General features: G+C 58.9%; 1 protein-coding gene across 6 annotated transcripts in view; it reads left to right on the forward strand.

Annotated features, from left to right (window-relative positions):
* The window catches only part of NOL4L (nucleolar protein 4 like), a 62,271-nt gene extending 45,948 nt beyond the window's left edge, over positions 1-16,323 (forward strand). For all 6 annotated transcript variants that reach the window (XM_054845709.1, XM_054845711.1, XM_054845714.1 and 3 more), the window contains 6 exons: positions 10,358-10,629; positions 11,382-11,567; positions 11,649-11,840; positions 11,928-12,050; positions 12,328-12,529; positions 15,657-16,323. In XM_054845709.1, coding sequence (XP_054701684.1) covers positions 10,358-10,629; positions 11,382-11,567; positions 11,649-11,840; positions 11,928-12,050; positions 12,328-12,529; positions 15,657-15,856 — 1,175 coding nt within the window. In that variant the 3' untranslated portion in view covers positions 15,857-16,323. The remainder of the gene's footprint in view (positions 1-10,357; positions 10,630-11,381; positions 11,568-11,648; positions 11,841-11,927; positions 12,051-12,327; positions 12,530-15,656) is intronic.
* The last annotated feature ends 2,387 nt before the right edge of the window (positions 16,324-18,710 follow it).

The raw sequence follows: 18,710 nt of genomic DNA on the forward strand, positions 1-18,710 counted from the left end.
TTTCTTCTGTAAAGTTCAGTGGTGAGCAATAAAGCACAAATAGTCCCTTCCTTTTCTGTGAGGAATGCAAGTGTCCCAGGCCATCCCTGGGATCAGCAGAAGGCTAAACCAGGTAGACTTTGGCAAATCAGAAGTGATGGAGTCAGAGTCAGCAAAGGAAGCCTAGGGTTACTAATGAGAGCCTTCAAGTAGAAGCCAGGCATTGGGATTTCCATCAGGTTGTCATACTTTAGGGGGTATTTTATGGGACTGAAAAGAGGAGTCTGGTTTTGTCGCTGTGGTGAATGCCCCTGTGCTGTACTGGAGCTCTAAAATCCAGACTAATGCCCCTGGGGTGAAAGGCCTTGTGTCAGTCCCTCTGCCAAACCAGCGCTCCCACCCGGGACTGAAGGGTGAGAAGGGAAGAAGGACGATGGAGCAACCCAGGAGAACAGCGGGTGATTAGAGGAGAGGAGCACGGAGCAGAGAAGGAGCACGTCATGAGAGGAAAGGCAAAGGGAAGGGAATGTGCATGAATCAAAGTGTCGAGCACTCTTCAGTTTCCTCTTCTCTCGACCCATGAGAGCTCTTTTTTTTGGAATCAAATGTGTTTTTCCTGGTTCACGCTGGCTTGCTAAGGCTGTGCACATGCAAGACTTTCTCAAGGATATCATCTAAATGTGAGTAACCAGCCTGTGTGAACTGCAGGCTCCTTGGAGCCTAGCTGGCTAACGTGCCCCACAGAGCGCCCACACCAGGGCAGCCCAAGGGCTCTGGTCAAAGTACTCCATGCCAAAACTGGATATTTATCCACGTCTCCTATGCTCAGCTGTTCACTGTGCCCTGCAGCAGCCTCACAGAGCCCCAGCCTTCTTCCACCACCTCTGGGAGATGCGGCCAGCACCACAGTGAGCCCTGCACCTCCCCTGCAGCCGGGCCGGGCACAGCTCCAGGTATCCCGGCGCTGCAGCAGGGTCTAGTTGCACGCTGCTTCCTTTGGTCAGAAGCTTCTTCAGGACTTGATACTCTCCTCCCTCTGGAAATCCTTTTGAGTTACTAAATTGCTCCCACCTGCCGCTGTCCAACAGGCAAGGATGCTTGAAATGTGTCTTCTGTGAAAGGCTTCCTAAAGTATAAAGTTTTAATGAAGAGTTGCCTAGTAGGAGAGCAGTATCGTCTGACACACTTGTTAAAAAAAGTCTTGTTTAAAGTACGGAAGCACCAACTCCAGGTGTTTCAGAGGGAGGAGCAAGTGCTCTCCTATGGCAGAGGAGCAGAGCAGTATGAAATCCAGAGAGACAGGAGAGCAGGAAACCGTCATCCCATGCTTTGATGCACAGGTATCTGCTAAATCTTCAGAGAGCTAACAAGCAGCTAGGACAAAAGCCAACACCTTCTTTTGTCTCTGTGCCCAGAAACCTTGGCCCAGTATAGCCATGCTGCAACCAGCATCAGCCCTTGGAACAGCAGGGAGAACAAATTAGACCTAATGACTTCACTGGGTAAGGGACAGAGAAGGCACCGTTGGGAGAACATCGGCAGCAGAGCCAGGGTTCCCGTTGGTTAGTGGGTGCACGACGGGATGCAGGACACATCAGCCAGCTCTGACCAACGATGCTGACACACACTTGCTCCTTCTATTTTCCTTTGTTACTCATCCTGTGGGCCCCAGCACGGAAAACGTGAAGATCCCTGCAACATCCCTTCCCTGTCGGATGTTGCTCACAGTGTACATGCTCGCAGGAAGCCGGCGGCTACCCAAAGCGACAGCAAGATCAACACGAACCCTTTGCTGCTGAAGCAGAGTTATTGTGCAGGACATCCTGGAGGGACGTGTCTGTGAGAACCAGCACACATTTGGAGCAAAGCGACCCTGAAAGCTGTGCTGTCTCACTGTCCCCTGTGGCCATCGCTATCCCCGAAGACGTCCTGTGCCCGCTCCCAGCTGAGCACAGGTCCTGGCTCTTGGCCCTGTCTTGCCTCAGCAGCTTCAGCTGGGGTCTGTCCATCTTTGGAGCCTGTCCGTGTCCACAGGCAAGTGCAGCATCACAAAACCTCCCAGTTTGGTCTGGTGTGGGGGTCTCTCATCACAGGGATGCTGTGAGCTGGTGGTGAGAGCAATGCCCTTGAAAACAAAGCAGCAGGCAGACCTTGAACCCCCTTCTGTGTGACATGGCAAAGCACTTGAACTAACGTAGAAGACGCCTCCATCTTGCCTGCTAACAGGACATGTCGTGCCTCATCTCTGGCCGTACATCCTGCTCCAGGATGCAGGCCAGGAGCAGCACTCAGCCCGCGGGCAGGGGTTGCTGCTCCCCAGCCCATCCTGCCCGATCCTTCTGAAGAGCAGGGGAAGCTCCTGGGTGTAAGATCTGCTTTCCCTGCATGGGGGACATGGGATTGTATCATGGCACCATGTTGGGACAGATCCCCTTCCAGCTGAGAGCCCTGCGTGCAGTCCTCGCTTGACTGGCAGCGTCCCCGCTGAGCCTGTTCTGCCTGGAGCAACAGCGGCTAATCTAGACCTTGGAGAAAGGACTTTCTTAACCTACTTAACTATGAAGGCACGCGCTCCTTGGGGGCATCCCTCAAGGCAGCTGGCTGGGAAGGCTCCCGGTTGTTGGGGACATCCCTCAGGAGTGCTCCAAGGAGGCACCTCAAGGACATGCAGGCAGGTGTTATTTCAGGATGCCATCCCTGGAGTGGGTAGGGCACATCGCTCCCCTGGACACCCTGCCCTGGGGCTGGCAGGGACAGCACTGAGCTGTCCCCAGCACAGCAGTCTCTCTGCTGCGTCCGCAGCTCCAGGTCATGCCGCTGTTATTTGGCAAGATGTCCACAATGAGCTGCACATTACCACGTTCCCCAAACCGCCGACCTAGTAGAGTGCTCTCTGGGGAGAAGAACAACCCTCTTGCCAAATGCAGACCAGAAGCCGGGCCCAGGCCTGCACAGTGAGCTCAGTTGATGCCTGCAGGACCCCGCACACCAGCCTCACGCCAGGTTCCATCCCTAGGACAGCCATGACGCCCTGCTCCACACCAGCTGGTACCCAGCCACAGGGCGATGGCACCTTCCTCACTTCGCCGTAGCAGGGCCACTTACTGCAGGCAGCATCAGGTGTCGCACAGTTCCTGGTTCCCCTCCGCCGCTGGGGCTTTCCTTGGCCAACCCTGTCCCTGCTCCAGGTGAACACAAATGCACCTTTGCCAGCCACAGGGAAGGCCCAGCAGATGCACGGACATTGCAAGAGGTGGTCTGCGAGCCCCGAGACCCTTGCTTTTCCCAGGCTGCAAAATCCTCACTGTTTTCAGGGCTTCTTGCACCAGTGTTGGATTGCACCCTCCTAGAAGCCCAAGCTCAGGGCCTGGACCAGTATCCAGGCCTTACAATAGCTAGATGTGACCTTATCTTGCTTTTCTTAGGCATATATTTCCTCTGTCCCTCGGGTGTCCCCACGCTGTGCTGTCCTCATGGCAGAAGTCAGCAAGCGCGTCCCTGCCCTGCCTGAGCAGTCCGGGCTGGTGGCTCTGTTCCCTGTCACGTCTTCCAGGGGCACATCTGGTCCTTCCAAGCAAAGGCCCTCACCAGTGATAAACACCCTCTTTCGGCACCTTTTGAAGAGCTGTCCTTTCCTGCTGCAAGGCTGCGAAGTGCAGCACAGGCGCTGCAGGGCCATGGTGGCTTCATCAGCCTGTCGCACTGAACTCATCTCACGCTGAACTCATCTTGGTGCTTCCTCCTGGCTGGTGCAGGCTCTGCCGAGTTGATCAGTTCATCTTGCTGGTGCACAGAGCAGAGTTTTGGGGGGGCTCTTCCTTGGTTTGGAGCAGAGAGGATCACCAAGCTACTGGATGGCCTGTGCCCCCACCTTCCTCCCCAAATTGAGCACCCCCAGCCAAAGGGGTGAGTGGAGACAGCAGGGTGAGCCCCGCAGTGTGTCCCTTGCCTGGGAGGGGTGCAGAGCCCAGTCGCTTGGGGATGGTCCCTGCTCTGTCCTTCCCGAAGGATTAGGGGTGAGCAGCAGGCTCTGTCTGGCGGCAGGTCTGTGCTGGAGTCACCAGCTTGGCGTGAATCCTACCCAAAGCCACCAAACCCGTTTGTTTGGCATGGGGAGAGGTAGTGCCTGGGCAGCACAGGGCCACGGCATGTCCTTTCCCTGTGGCGGGATCCCAGTGGCTGATAGCAGTGGTGGCACAGGGAGAGGCTTGTTCTGCACCACCTCCTTCCCCGCCGCCGGTGAGGCCCACTCCTGGCTCAAGCCCTCTCGAGCAGCGAGCTGGCCAGAGAAGCAGCAGCAGGAGGGATGGGAGTCAAGAGGAGAAGGGAAAACCGAGCAACAGAGTGCGTTTGGGGCAAGGCTGCTTTCTGCTGCGGGAGCTGCCAGGCTTCAGTCCACAGGAGAATGTCCGGTGTGGGGCTGGAGTGGTGAGGTCCCGGTGCCGGAGGGAGCTGCTCCCTCGGGCTGAGCAGTGGAGCTGGGGGGAGACGGCACCGGGGGGCACCTTTCATGCCGAGGGAGGGGGAGCTGGCTGCACAGCACTGCCTTGTCCGGCTGAGCTCGCCTGCGGATGCGCATTGTGTCCAGCTGTGCCAGATGTCTGGCTCGTCGAGGGTTCTGGTCAGAGGCAGGGACCCGGGGAGGGAAGGCGGAGGGTGGACACTTTGTCTGGGACATAACGAGGTTTGCATTAACGAAGGAAGACAGGAAATAGAGCGCCTTAACTGGACACTGGCCAGCCCCACCACTCCGTGGCCCCCAGTGACATTTCTTTTTTCTTATGCATCTTGGCGGCAATCAGCCGGGCAGGACCTGGAGAAAATGGGCTTCGTGCTCCAGGCACGTGAGTGGTGTGGGGCCGGGGTGGCCATGGCAGCCGGCACGGCTGGGGCCTCTCCTGCCACTCACCGCCCGGTCATGGGTGCGGGAGCCGCGGGGCACTGCTCGCTTGCGCCTAATGAGTGCTGCACTGCTGCCCAGCCGTGGCCCCCCGCGGGGCCCCCGTTCCCACTCAGTCTCTCTAATTTGTATTAAGTATCCCTTCCTCGCAGGCTTTCCTCCTCCCCTTCTTCCCCCTTCTCGTCTCTTTTGTGAGTGAATAATTTATGGCACTTTTCATCCTCCTGGCTGTTGTTCCAGGCGGGCGGCGGTGGGATGCTCTGCGCCCTCCTGACAGCCGCTCTCAGGCTGGGTGTACGGCTCCAGCCCGTGCTGGTGCCACGGTGGTGTGGAAATGGGGCATTCCCCTCCTGGTAGTGATGGGGAGTCTCAAGTGGGAGCATCAACCTTTGCCACCACCCTGCCAGCCGTGGGCAGGCAGAGCAGGCAGGGCAGGCAGGGCCACGGCTGGTGACTCCATGGCGGTCCACAGGGCAGCAAGGGTCACCAATGGGACCCGGCGGTGACCACAGCACCCAAGGCCGCACAGGCAGGCGGGTAGCGGCCGAGCCCCGCCACCCCGGTGCCGGCCAGGGGCTCCCACCGTGCGGGGTGCGGGCAGGGCCGGGCGGCCCCTGGCCTGCTGCGCGGTGCGGGGCTGCGGCGAGGTTTCCGTGGGCCGCTGGCTCTTACATAAGCTCATTGTTTTCTGAGTCAAAAGAGGTTTTGTCTCCACTCTGGAGATGTGACAGGAGGAGGAACAATTTGCCCCATTCATCTTTAACTCTGCCTTTGGAGAGCGGCGCGGTGGCCTTCGCCGACAGAGACGTTAAACCCAACCACTTCCCTGCTGTAAAATCTCCCGGGGAGCAGGTGTTGGAAATCGCCCCTTCCCCTCCTGATCTCTGCAAATCCAGTGCCACAGAAATCAAGGATAATCCAGCAGCCTCTTCAAAATGAAAACACTGAGCCCTGATTAATTCATTTAATAAGTGACTGATCCCCTCCTCCCCCAGCACCGCAGTCCAAGAAGCCATTTTGCTTCTTGCTCTCCTGGGCTGGGCACTGCCAGGGAGAGGCCAAGGCCGCAGCAGAGGCGCAAGGCGCCTTCCCCATGGCCTCCTCGCCAGTCTCGCCTCTTGCCCGGCCGTGGCCTGGCCTCCGCGATGGGGCCGAGGAGGGCAGTGCTCCAGGGGCCTCGGGGCCGGGCAGCCTCCATCGGGCTCCCGAGCCTTGCCGGCATTCCCCACGCAGTACCGGGGTCTCCACCTCCAGCCTGTGGAGCCCCAGCTCGAGGGGATTAAACAGGAGAATGAAATATTCCATTTTTCCAACCGAAAGATCAAACCGGTTAGAAGTGACATTGTTTTTACAGTTCCATCTGCTTCAATTAGGGCGCGGGGGTGGAGCAGGGGGGCTCCCAATTATCCTCATTAGAGGGGCTCCTCGTGCAGCCAAGCTCCAGCCGTGAGCAGGGAGCTCACCAGGCTCGTGCTGGTTGATAATGAATATATTCATGGCTGCGCAGCCTGGCCTTGCTCGCCTGCTGCTGCCGGAGCCCTGCTCGTTACGTGTGTTTTGGGCGCTCGCTGGGAGTCTGTAGAAAACCTCTCCAGGCTCAGAGATTTGTTGGGTTTTACCAAAACGGTGATTCTCTGGGAGCGCAGCCAACATGGCCCCGCTGCTGCTCAGCGTCCTGCCGCAGCTGCCGTTGGCAGAGCAGGAGCGTAAACCCAGTCCCGGCACCCAAGGTGGGAGGGCTCCTGCTCCTTCTCCCCCAGGTCCCGCTTCGCTGTGGGGTGCCCCAGCCGCTGCTCAGGGCTGGCCGTGGGCTGGAGATATCCCACCAAAGCAGCACCGGCACCGGCACGGGCACTGCCCCGTCCGCCAACCAGGAGAGCGCAGCGCTCCCTCCCAAGCCCATCTGTGTTTCTAAGCTGGCTGAGGCCATTCCCGTTCAGACCCGGGGACCTCGGCAATCTGAATTAGTGGACATTTTTCTGCCCACAAGACCGTTTTAATATACAGCACTTCTGGGAGAGCATAACCTGTAAAAATGTAGAAATAAGAAAATTATCTGTAGCTAGCAGGCTTACAGTCCTTGTGATTTACTTGCATTCATCCTTCATTTAAACTAAATTGTTCTTGCAGTAGGTGCTGGTTCCTTACATTAGATTCCCATTTCATTTTCTTATTCCCACTGGACAGGTTCCTAGACACATCTTCCTCTTTGCTTTCAACATCTTTTGGCTGTAGCAAACCCAAGGTTTGTAAATGCAGCAGAGTTGGGCAGAACCCTGATTTGCGGCTGCTGTGTGTGTTTTGTGCAACACAAAAGAAAACCCGAGACACCGGGAAGTTGGGGGGTCCAGACCTCACCCCCCAGGATCCTGCCCAGCTGATGTGGGACTGGCACTGCCGACGGTGACGGGAGCTGCAGGGACCAGGGGCAGAGCTGGGGTCATGGGGAGGCTGGAGGTGGATGGACAAAGGCAGAGTGGGATGCCTGGGGAGGACCAGGGGTGCTCAGGGCAGATTGGGGATGCTCAGAGCAAGGCAGGGATGCCCAGGACAGGTTGGGGATGTGACGGGGCAGACTGGGGATGCTCAGGGCACCTGCACAGTCTTCTCCCAGGTGATGCCTCTCTTGGTCTCCTTTGCCTGGTGGCGGGGTTTCATGGCACGGAGGGCCCCTGGCCCCCTCTCTGTGCAGGCAGCCGTGCCGGGGGCTGCCTGCTGCCCCAGGAGCCGGCAGGAGGTCCCTGCCATTGGCCTGCGGGACGGGCGCTGATTGGCCCTGCGGCACGGCGCTGTTGCTGTGGCTGTGCCCGGGCTGATGGTGGGGCCTGGCGTGCGGCTCGTGCCTCCGCGCACGGGAATAATTCTCCCTAATCCTACCGAGAGTCATCGCTGGATGAGGCTGGAGCCTCCCTCTGGGAGCCCCGTGTCTCCTGGCGCGGAGAGCAGAGCAGGGGGAGGGACGGCTGCCATCCCGCAGGCGGGGAGGCCTCCGTGCCTCCAGCCACCTGCCTGCTGCTGCGTGGGGCGATGGCCAAACCGGCACCTCTCCTGCGCCCGTGCTGACGGCACAGAGTGCTGGTGGTGGGTCTGGCTGCAGGCTCTGACAAGGCGTGCGTGGGGCAGAGGCTCAGCAGCCTGGCTGGGGCAGAGGGCCCCGAAGTGCACGTACTGGTGCGGGAGCTGAGCCAGGCAAGCCGGGCTGGTGAACAAAATCCGTGGGGGCCCGAGAGCCCCAGCCCCCGGTGCCATGGGACAGGAGGGGTGTAGGGGCAGGAGGTGGCAGTGCCCGCAGCATCCTACCCTGCCGTGTATGGCTGAGCCAGCAGCAGAAGCCCTGCTGCCACGGTCCGGGCTGCAGCAGCCCATCAGAGCCCCACCGCTGCAGCACGGAGCCAGGAGACCAGAGCTGGTCCCGAGAAGTGGCTCGGAAGGTGCCTCAGGGTAGTGCTGGCTGCTGAGCTCTGTCGGAGCCCTGTGCTCCCTGGCACGCAGAGCCAGCGCTCAGCCCTGGCCGGGAGCAAGGGCTTCTGCCTGGAGCCAGCCCCGTGCCGGGGAGGGTGATGCCTGCCGCCAGCCCGGAGCACCCAGCACATAAACACCACCCCGGGGATTAGGTCAGCTCTGGTCATTGCTCAGACGAGTAAGTGGATCAGCACAAGGGAAAGGAGGTGGAGGGAGCTCTGTTGAGTGGAGAGCTTGAGTGGGGACCCTTTAACTTAGGGGCTCGCAGGGCCAGGAGCAGCCATGGCGCAGGCGGGAGGCTGAGCAGCAAGTGCTGGTGCCTGTGGTGGGGCAGCTGGGGACACATGGCAGCAGCCCCGGCCGGCCCCCACGGTCGGCTTGGATGCCCGAGTGTCCTCAAGTCTGTTTATTTTAAGGGATACAAAGTCCTGGGCTGCTGCAGGGTCACAGGAGCACTTGCCGAGCCGCTCATTAAAGTTTCCCGCGGGTAAAGTGCTGGCGGGGGGAGGAGGAGGAGGAGGGTGGGTGGCAGCAGCCGGGCACTATCCCACCACCCTGCACCCGGACACCTTTGGACCCAGCGCCCATGCGCCGGGAGCCATCGGTGCAGTGCTGGGGCCGCCCTGCAGCCCGACCCCATTGTCCTGTGGCGACGCGGGCCGGGCGCGGGGACCGCCATCTGCTTGTCGCTGCCGGCAGCTTCTTTGTTCGCCGCCCGGCGCACACTCGCGCAGGAAGCGGCTCCCCACGTGCTTCGCCCTTTCCCTCTTGCGGAGGCACCTAATGAAATAAAGGATTTACTGCAGCGAGGGGGAGGGAAGGGGAAATGGGCTGAGCAGTTTGAAAATGTCGTGCCTGGCCCTGGGGCTGGGCTCTTTGGCCGGGTGCAGGCAGGGCTGGGTGCAGGCAGGGCCGGGCTCTGTGCTGCGACCGGGCTGTTCTTTGGCATGGCAGAAGGCAGGAGGCCGGCATGGTGAGAGCCATGCACGGGCAGGGGGATGGTCCCAGGACCTGGGGGTGTGTGAATGTAACTGAGACCCAGCAGGAGCCGGGCTGTGTGCCGGGTGTGCATGGCAGCGCTGTGGCCGGGCCCCTGGGCCACGGGCTCTGCCTGTTCGGGCGATGGGGGAAAGGGGTGGCCATGCAGCTGCTGCGGGGATGGCTCTGGGGCATGTGGAAACAGGGGAGCAGCAGTGTCCACATAGGGTGAAGGAGGTCACTTGGCCTTTGAGTGGGACAGGAGGGACGTCTGTACAGCCCCTGTCCCTTCCTGGCAGCAGCGTGCGGAGAGGCCTTGCCGGGCGGCGCACCCGCTGTGAACGGGCTCCTAATGCTGCTTCAAGGCAGCATGAAGTCAGGGTTTTCCCACCCAAGCGAGCCCATCCTTGTGTGCCATCCCCATGCCCCAGCACTCTGCAGAGCAGCATGTCCCTGAGCCACCAGCACTGGAGCTTGTCACGTCCCACCACACCCAGCTCCAAACGGGGCTGGGAGGACCACGCTGGGAGGCAAGGGACCTGGCGGGGAGAGGTAGTGCCCCTTTCTCCTCCCTGCAATGCAAACAGAAACCGAAAAGGACCAAATTCCAAAGTTCTTATTCAAGCCCAGGCGCCGTGGCCCTGGGTGGAGGCGTGGGGACCGTCACCTGCCGGAGGGACGGGTGGCCCAGACGTGGGGCACGGCACCATCCGGTCTGCTTTGAAGGTCGAGGGAGAAGAGCTGTGTGATGGCCCTGCAGCTGCAGGCACTGGTGTCTGTCCCTCCAGCTGCTGCATCCCAGGGCCCGAAGCGCGGCTGTGCCGGCCCGGCCGCCAGCCAACTCACCTGCCAAGTGAGCCCAGAGCAGCCCCGGCCAGGCAGGGGCTTTCAGAGCAGCGGCACCTCCACGCTGCTCATGCCGGTGGCCCTGCAGGCAGGCTCGGGGGAGGCTGGTGCCACGGGGGGGCAGACCCGCTCACCCACCTCAGGGACTTGGTCCACGGCACCACAGGGGTGACCACTTGTCCTTCCTTGCAGATGACTCCTCATCAGAGAGCTGCAGCGGGAATGGCTCCTCCACCCTGAACCCCTCCACCTCCAGCAGCACGCAGGGCGACAGCGCCTTCCCCGAAATGAACGGGAATGGCACCGCGGCCCCCATGGACTTCACTGCCTCCGCCGACGACCAGCCCATCAACCTCTGTGACAAACTCGCGCCTGCCCACGTCACCCCTTCCTACCAGTCGGACAGCTGCAGCGCTGACGGGCTGCGCAGCAGGGTCAAGTACGCGGTGAAGACCACAGCAGAGGTATGGGGCGCCGCGCATCCCCAAATGCAGCTGGCGCGGGGCACAACACACTGGGAGCAACCGCACGTGAGACGCCTGAGGCCAGGCAGGGACGTGGCTCCTGCCCCTGTGCCAGGAAAACACGGGGGGGTGGCAGGGCTGGGAGCCTTTCCCTTGTAGGGAGGGAAGGACGGACGAGCACTGCACTCGCCTGCCACCGCTGCAGCGGAGCAGCTGTGCCTGGCCATGCTCCAGCCTCGGGGCTGCTGCTGCTCAGCAGAACTCAGCCCGAGTGCCAAGCGAGTGGTTGGCAGAGGGAGGGAGAGAGGGAGGGAAGGTTTGGGAGAGCCGGGGGCATCCCCCACACCCCACCTGCCCCAGAGCCAGGGCTCTACAGTGGGCTTGCCTCACCCCTGACCAGCTGTGCTGCTGCTGCTGCCCAAGGAGGAGCCCATTCCCACTGGGTCTGGGCAGCGCTTCCCGCAGGGTCAGGCAGAGCCACAGCCCCCACCAGCCAGAGCCACGTTGCCTGCACTTCAGGCCGTTGTGGGGTCCCTGAGACCACTGTGTCCCCCCCCCTATCCTGAGCAGGCAGGAGCTGGTGCTTGGGGGAGCGCATCCATGGGTTTGTCTCCCCAGGTTGCTGGGGGACATCAGGAAGGGGTCAGAAGCAGTGAGACAAGGAGAAAGGGCTTTTTCCTTGTGATCGTGGGCAGGAGTGGGCAGGAGCAAGCAGGCGAGGGCTGCTCACGGTAACCCCCATCTCCTCTCAGTCCCCTCCGTACAGCTCCGGTAGCTATGACTCCATCAAGACAGAGGTCAGCGGCTGCCCCGAGGACTTGACCGTCGGCAGGGCCCCCACGGCCGATGAAGATGACGATGACCATGATGACCATGAAGACAACGATAAGATAAATGACTCGGAGGGAATGGACCCGGAGAGGCTAAAGGCCTTCAATGTAAGGGGAGGGCTCCACAGGGAGGGCAAACCCACCCGCCTCCCATCTCGGTGTTCCCACCATCTGTCTTGTCTTTTGCAGATGTTTGTGCGCCTTTTCGTGGACGAGAACCTGGACCGGATGGTTCCCATCTCTAAGCAGCCCAAGGAGAAGATCCAGGCCATCATCGAGTCCTGCAGCCGGCAGTTCCCTGAGTTCCAGGAGCGGGCGCGCAAGCGCATCCGCACCTACCTCAAGTCCTGTCGCCGCATGAAGAAGAACGGGATGGAGATGGTGAGTGGCCGCCCCACTGCCCAGCCGCTCGCCACCGCTCCTGGGGCAGCAGGTCTCTGAGCACATTCTCTGCTTGTGTCTCCGCAGACCAGGCCCACGCCACCGCACCTGACCTCGGCCATGGCAGAGAACATCCTGGCCGCCGCCTGTGAGAGCGAAACGCGGAAAGCAGCCAAAAGGATGCGACTGGAGATCTACCAGACCTCCCAGGTACAGTGCTCGCAGCTGGAGGAGGGTGTGGGGAAAACATGAGCAGTTTCTGAGCAATTTGGCAAAGGATTTTTAAAAGCCTTTCTAAAAGTCAGAAGGCTGCAGAACAGGGCACCATGGTGCATCCTGAGACTCAGGCCAGCGGGGCCGGGGCCGCTGGTTTGTGGTGGCCATCCTGCAGCCACAGGAGACCAGATGTCCCCATGCCATCCCTCCCTCTGGCCACAAAGGATGGCTGGGCTCCTTGCTGGAGGAAATCTGTGTTTCCCCCATGCAGGACGAACCGATTGCTCTAGACAAGCAGCACTCCAGAGACTCCACAGCCATCACCCACTCCTCCTATTCACTGCCAGCTTCATCTTACTCCCAAGACCCAGTCTACATCAATGGAAGCCTGAACTACAGCTACCGTGGCTACGGGTCCCTGGGGGGCAGCCTGCAGCCACCCGCCTCCCTCCAGACGGGCAACCACAGTAACGGTAAGTGGCTGCACGCTGCACCAGGGCCCACGGTGACAGGGGTAGCCCACCCAGCCATCGCCTCTGCCCCATGCCCAGGCAGTGCACCGCAGGGTCCCCGGCATCCTGCACTGTGAGGCTGAGCTGGCTGCTGGGGGCGAGGCAGGGCTTGCTGCTGCGGCTCACGCCAGGCCGGGTTGTGGCAGCATCTCTCCCGCTGCCGCCCAGAGCTGCTCCAAAAGCCCATCTTCTCCTGCAGCTGACGGAGGCCTCTGGCCGGCTGCTTAGATTGCCTCATCAGCAGGCAGTTAATTGCTGAACTGAACTTGGAAGGACGGTCTAGGTGGCACTTAGAGGGAGGGAAGGAGTGTCACTTAAAAAAAAAAAGAGAATCTGTACCAGCTATTAATTATTAACAGGATCGGGCGCCTATCACTGCCCTGATCTCATTGCTGGTATGAGCCGTTCCTTTCCCAGCCTGCATCGGCTACTCTCAGAGATGGGGACAGGGATGGGGACAGGGATGGTGAAGTTTGGGGGCTCCAGCAGTGCCAGCTCCTGCCGCAGGTCAAGAGGGTAGCGAGGTGCTGGAGGCCACGTGGGAAGAGTGGTCGGGGGAACAGGACTGAGGCTGCAGGGTGGGTAGGCAGAACGAGAGCACAGGCAAGGCTTGAGGCTGAGTTAGGAGCAAGTGAACAGAGCAGAGTAGCCTGAGGCTGAGCAGGGCGTGCGGGAACGCCCCGTGGTACCTGGTGACTCCCTGGCACCTGGGCGAAAGATGTGTGGGATGGGGCAAAGGGTTCGCCGTGGGCAGCAGCCCTCTGGCTTTGCCCTCCTGGCAGCAGTGGCAGGAGGCTGGAGCCCACGCTGGTCCTCGACTGGCCCTTCGGCAATGTCCGGGCTGCCTTTGTTTGCCCCTGTGCGCTCTGGGCTCCTGCCCTGCCCCTGCCCACCCCAACAGGAGTGAGGATTTGGAAGGATGTGATTTCCGGAGCCCTGAGAGATGCCTGTCTGGGATTAACTCTTATCATCCCTTCCTAATGCTTCTTAACCCTGAATAAAGATCCCGCCCCGGCCTCCAGCTGCTGAGACCTAATCCTTGCAGCCACAGCGGAGGCAGCCATGGTTCCTCCCCAGGGCAGCACAGGCAACCCTGGCCCCCCATGCTGCCCGGCACCCTCCTCTCGCCCAGCCCAGCCGTGAGCGCTGGCTCCTTGACAAGAGGCAGCGAACTTGCAGAACCGTCTCAGAGCAGCCCCAGTCAGCACGGGCCCCAGGAGGAGCAGACGCGCCCCGGGTGTAGCACACAGCAGCAACTTGCTTCTTTCTAATGGCTTTTTAAACCTCTGCTTTGCCATTATTTTTCTCCCCTTTGCCCAAGCTCTTTGCTTCAGAGTCCTTCAGAGGTAAGAGCATGCTCTGGTAGCACTGGCAAGGAACGCTGCAAGGAGCTGCGCCTTCTCCTCCCTCTGGTTTGCTGCCCAGAAGTGTCTTCTCTCTCCACCCCCCATCTAAGGCGATTCTTGCTCAAACCCACATCCCCACTCCCAGCTCCTTCCCCCTTGGTGAGCCAGGAAACAGGCTCCGTTTACTGCTGCCTTTTCTGTCCAGTGAAATTGCTTTCGCATGAGAGCCTCCTCCTCCCCTTCGTGGAGCACTGATTAGCCTGGTGTGGAAGTCCTCTGCTGGTGCCACTCCTCCCACTGCATTTGCTGCTCCAGCATTGTTTTCCTTGGACGCTTTCCTTCCCTCCCCAGGGCGATGCCTTCCCCTCCCTGCCACTGGTCACCACCGGGACCCGCCTGGTTGGGGGGAGCTGCTGAACTATCCTGTCCTGGTTTGCAAACTGCCACAGTGCCCGGTCACTGCTTGGTGTCCTTGGTGTCCCATGGTTGCATCAGGCCACCCAGCAGGAGCTCAGCCCTCCTGAAGCCTCTGCAGCATCACCAACTGCTCCGTCAGCCTGCGGCACTCCAGCCCACAGCCAAGGCGTCAGTTCAGTGTCTTCTCTTTCTCCTTACCCCCCGGCTGCAGCCTCACCTGCCTCCTCTCCCCAACTAGTATCACATCTCTAGTACACATCTTCGCTCTTCTCTCCATTTCTAGATGATTGTGTGGTTCTTGCACTTTGTTTGGCTTCTCTTACTTAGTCCAGTGCAACGCTAAATCCAGTTTTTCCCCTGCCTTTACCTGGCCGTGTCACTCCTCAGACTGTGCACCAGCTTTCCTGCCAAAGTCTTCCACGTGCAGGCACCCAAACTGGGCTGCACATGCGTGTGCATCGTTGGGCACATGTATCTGCAGACAGCCAGAGCCACGGTTGACTGTTCCCTGGATCTTGGAGAACTTGATAATTTTGTGACTTTTTGCAGGTTTCTGATCTGTAGCAACACATGGGGGTTTGTGAGCTGGGGAAGCTGTCTGTCCTGTTCTGCAGAGGACAGACACATGGACATGGTCAGAAGCTGATCAGATGCGATAGAGGTGGAGCAGAGATGGACTTGGGAGAAAAAATTATCCCTACCCATCAGGCAGATCATAAATTTTGCAGGATTTCATTTCGTTTATGGACTAAGCCACAGAAATGTGTACCCTAGTAAGACCATTTAGCCCCCCCAAAATGTTATACCTAAGACTGAGTAACCGTGTTGCTGGCCGGGGCGGTGTGCGAGAGCCTGGGCAGGGCAGGTCCCCTCCTCGCATAGCCCGGCCCCGCGTGTGCTGGGCACAGACACCACGTAGTTCCCCAGCACTAAACCAGGGAAATGCCCCGTGCGAGATGTTACTTGCCATGTGCAGAGGGAAAACCAGAACCTGGAAGACGATTGTCATGGGGCAGGTTTAGCACCTGGCAGAGCGCGGCCACAGACCCTCCTTTCGCAGAGCAGATGGGACAGGCTGCAGGATGGGATTTTTGTTATGTTGACTCTGAAGTCTCTTTCCTTGTGGCTGCTGTAGAGGCAATGACTTGCCTGTGCTGCGGGAGCTGGGGGGCTTCTCACATTGTCCAGGGCACCGCACTTTGTGGGGACCTTCCTGCTGATGCAGAGGTCCGAGAGCAGCAGCTCCCGCTGGGGATCTTGTCGTGGCAGGATGGACACGGACAAGGCTGCTCTGCCTGAGTTTCCCTCTTGCTTTTCCTTGGCAGGTCCGACCGATCTCAGCATGAAAGGTGGGGCCTCCAGCACGGCCCCCTCCAACAGCACCAGCAGGGGAATGCAGGCTGCCCAGCTCAGCCCCACAGAGATCAGTGCAGTGCGGCAGCTGATCGCTGGCTACCGAGAGTCAGCGGCATTTCTGCTTCGATCTGCAGATGAACTGGAAAACCTCATTTTACAGCAGAACTGACTCCCTGTGTCTGCATCGCTCCTCTGTCGAGAAGACAATTTATACCTGCTAGAAAGAGGCTCCCAGCGGTGTCCTGCTCAGGACCGCCATCGTCCTCCCGTGAAGCGGTGGTTACATGTAGTTTTAGAAGGTGGAATCCAAAAGACCTGTTTTCTTTTACACTCCAAGCACCTGGGACTTCAGGCACAAGGACACGTTTTTGAACTGTACCAACACCCGTGCGTCCAGCCGACCAGAAGCCAAACCTGCGGCTCGGAAGGATGTGGGACTTTCAAGGGCAGAAGGGAGCCTGGGGAGGTTTGGGACTGCAGATGTATTTAGAATAACCTTTGTGGACCCAAATGTTAGATTCCCGTCCCCAGATAATTTCCAAGTCTTAGGTGAGCTGAATCACATATTTATTGAGAAATGGACCCTCCTCTCCCCTTAGTAATTTATTTTTCTGAAAATGGATTCTTTTGAGTTTGTACAGATTGCCAGTTTTTTGTCTGTCTGATCAGAAGGAATTTATTCCTGTGAAATAACACATTCCATATCACTACACTACTAATTTCCAGGCAGCTCTGCCTGTTTCTCTGGGGAGCCCTTGTCCCACAGGGAGCAAGTTTGCCATCCAGCCCTAGACTTCGAGGCTTCTCAGCCTCCAGTAAGCGTAGGTGGCAGCTGAACAACGGAGCAAGCAAGCGTCCTGCTTAGACCTTCGTTCTAAGCGGTCCCGTAGCAGCAGTGGGGTCTAAATCTCCCGCAGAGACTCGGCAAGCTCAGCAGACCTCCGGCTAGAAGGACGTCTCGCACTCATTTAAGTCATTGCAGATAAGGAAGGAAGGAAGGAAGGAAATACCTGAGAAACACTGTCTTGCGGTCACCACCCGTACTCTACCTCACACTCCATTGTGGGCTTCTTCCAGGACTGGCCCGGCTGGTCCTGGGGGATGGTGAGTGTCGCAGATACACGGATTGCGCCGAGGAGGCTGGAACCAACCCGGCAGGTCCAGCGGATCCGCCAGGGTCCTGCTGCTGGGCGGCAGCTCACCCTCACCCCGCTGCGTCCGGCTGTTTGCTCCAGTCCGTGTGAAACCAGCCCTGGGCTAGCACCAGGAGAATAAACCGTTTAGGAACTGCATGGGTGTAATAAAGGCTAATGCCGGGTCTCTGCCTGAAAAGCGAGCTGAGCGCGGCGAGCCGCTCACTCCTCCGCAGAAGCCAGAGACGGGCAACATTCAGCAGCAGAACTGACAAAGTCCTCTCCGGGGACTGGGATCCTCCCCCCTCCCTGCTCACAGTCCTGGAACAAGCCCACAATTCCCAAAGTGTGGAAAAACCGTAGTCCGATGAGCATTCTGCCCTGTTACCGCCCACCCTCTCCCCAATAATGCACTTCGTTTTGCTCAGTGCAATACCTACTACCAGTGCTGCTAAACCCAGGGACTTCGCTCAGGCAGGGACGTGCTGAGCCGAGCCAAGCAATGCAACGTGCTCTGGAGCCATGTAGAGCAGCAGAGACCAGCTGCCAGGGATCCCAGCTCCTCCTCGCGCCCCCATGCCGGCACAGCTCCCCCCGCCCGGGCAGGAGTCCTCACCACAAGATAGAAATTCGATAAGCGTAAACCCCTACACGCTCGTTTTAAAGGTAGAAATTTTCTCTCTTTGGAGCCAGCTTTTTTTTTTTTTCTTTTTTGGCCATTCTGAGCCTGCAGATGTTGGCTGCCGCTCCGTGGGGGGCTGACGCTGCTGGCATGGGCTTGAGCTCGGTGGCAACGGCTGGTCCCAGCCAGGAGCGACCCGGGCAGTTTACTCGGTAGCCTTTATACTCAATTATACTCCCCACACACTGGAAGAGAAGCAAAACCTTTACCCTGCTCTTAGTCTCAGTACAGGAAAAGCCCCCAGCTCCTGAGGACAGGCTTGCCTGGCCCAGCACCAGAAGGGATTAACCGTTGCATTGACTTTCCCCCCCCCCCAAACCTTAAACTTTCCATAGCATTTGGAGAAAAGGGACCTAACTCCTGGCTTTTGGGCGCAGTCAGGGCGTCTGTGCGGAGATGAGGTGATGGCTTGTTAGACCTGAGCCGATGCTGGGACCGGGAGCATCGCAGCCGTCCCGAGGTGTGCCTGGGCTGAGCGCCCCATCCCCTCCCTGCCCACAGCAGGCAGGAGAGCAGGGCTGAGGCCAGCCCAGGACACCAGCCCCCCCCCCCCCCCAGCCAGGGTTCAGCCTCACGCTTTCCCCAGCACTTCACAAGCCTGCTTGGTTTGTCCACTGCATCCTCCCATACTTGGAATTTATGTAAATATTTATTTTTGTGTGAATACCATGAAGTAACAAACCTTTGACAAAAATATGTAACCACAGCCATTTGTGAAAAGTCTTAACGTTAAGGAAGGAGAGGCAGAGACAATCGCTGTCCCGGAATTCTCTCTCTCTGCGATATCCCACCCGAGTCGGTGCCTCCCTCCCCGTCAGAGGCCATCGAGAACGTTTAGCCATACGTTTGCCATCCACTTTTCTGAAAAAAGAGGTTACCCAGGGGCTTACGGACAGATCACCATCAGCTACAGTTTGTTTAAAGTTTTATTTATACAAGTTTTAGCTGTCGTTACCAGATCACCTTTGAACTTGTCTTAGCATGTATTGAAGTTTAGTAGCTCTTACACTTTGTTAAACTGCTGTAGAAGACAGATGAGGCTCATGGTTGCATAGGAAGGTGTCCAACAGTCTGCCCTGTCCTAACAACTGATGTTCATAACTTGCAGCTGAATGGTACAGACTCAGATTTCCAAAGCCCCGGTGACAGCCACATCTGTGACAAGTTATGAAACAAACGGGATTGACTACGAATTTCTGTCAGGGATC

The sequence above is a fragment of the Grus americana genome, chromosome 17 (genome assembly GCF_028858705.1).
Source record: "Grus americana isolate bGruAme1 chromosome 17, bGruAme1.mat, whole genome shotgun sequence".
Lineage (NCBI taxonomy): Eukaryota > Metazoa > Chordata > Aves > Gruiformes > Gruidae > Grus > Grus americana.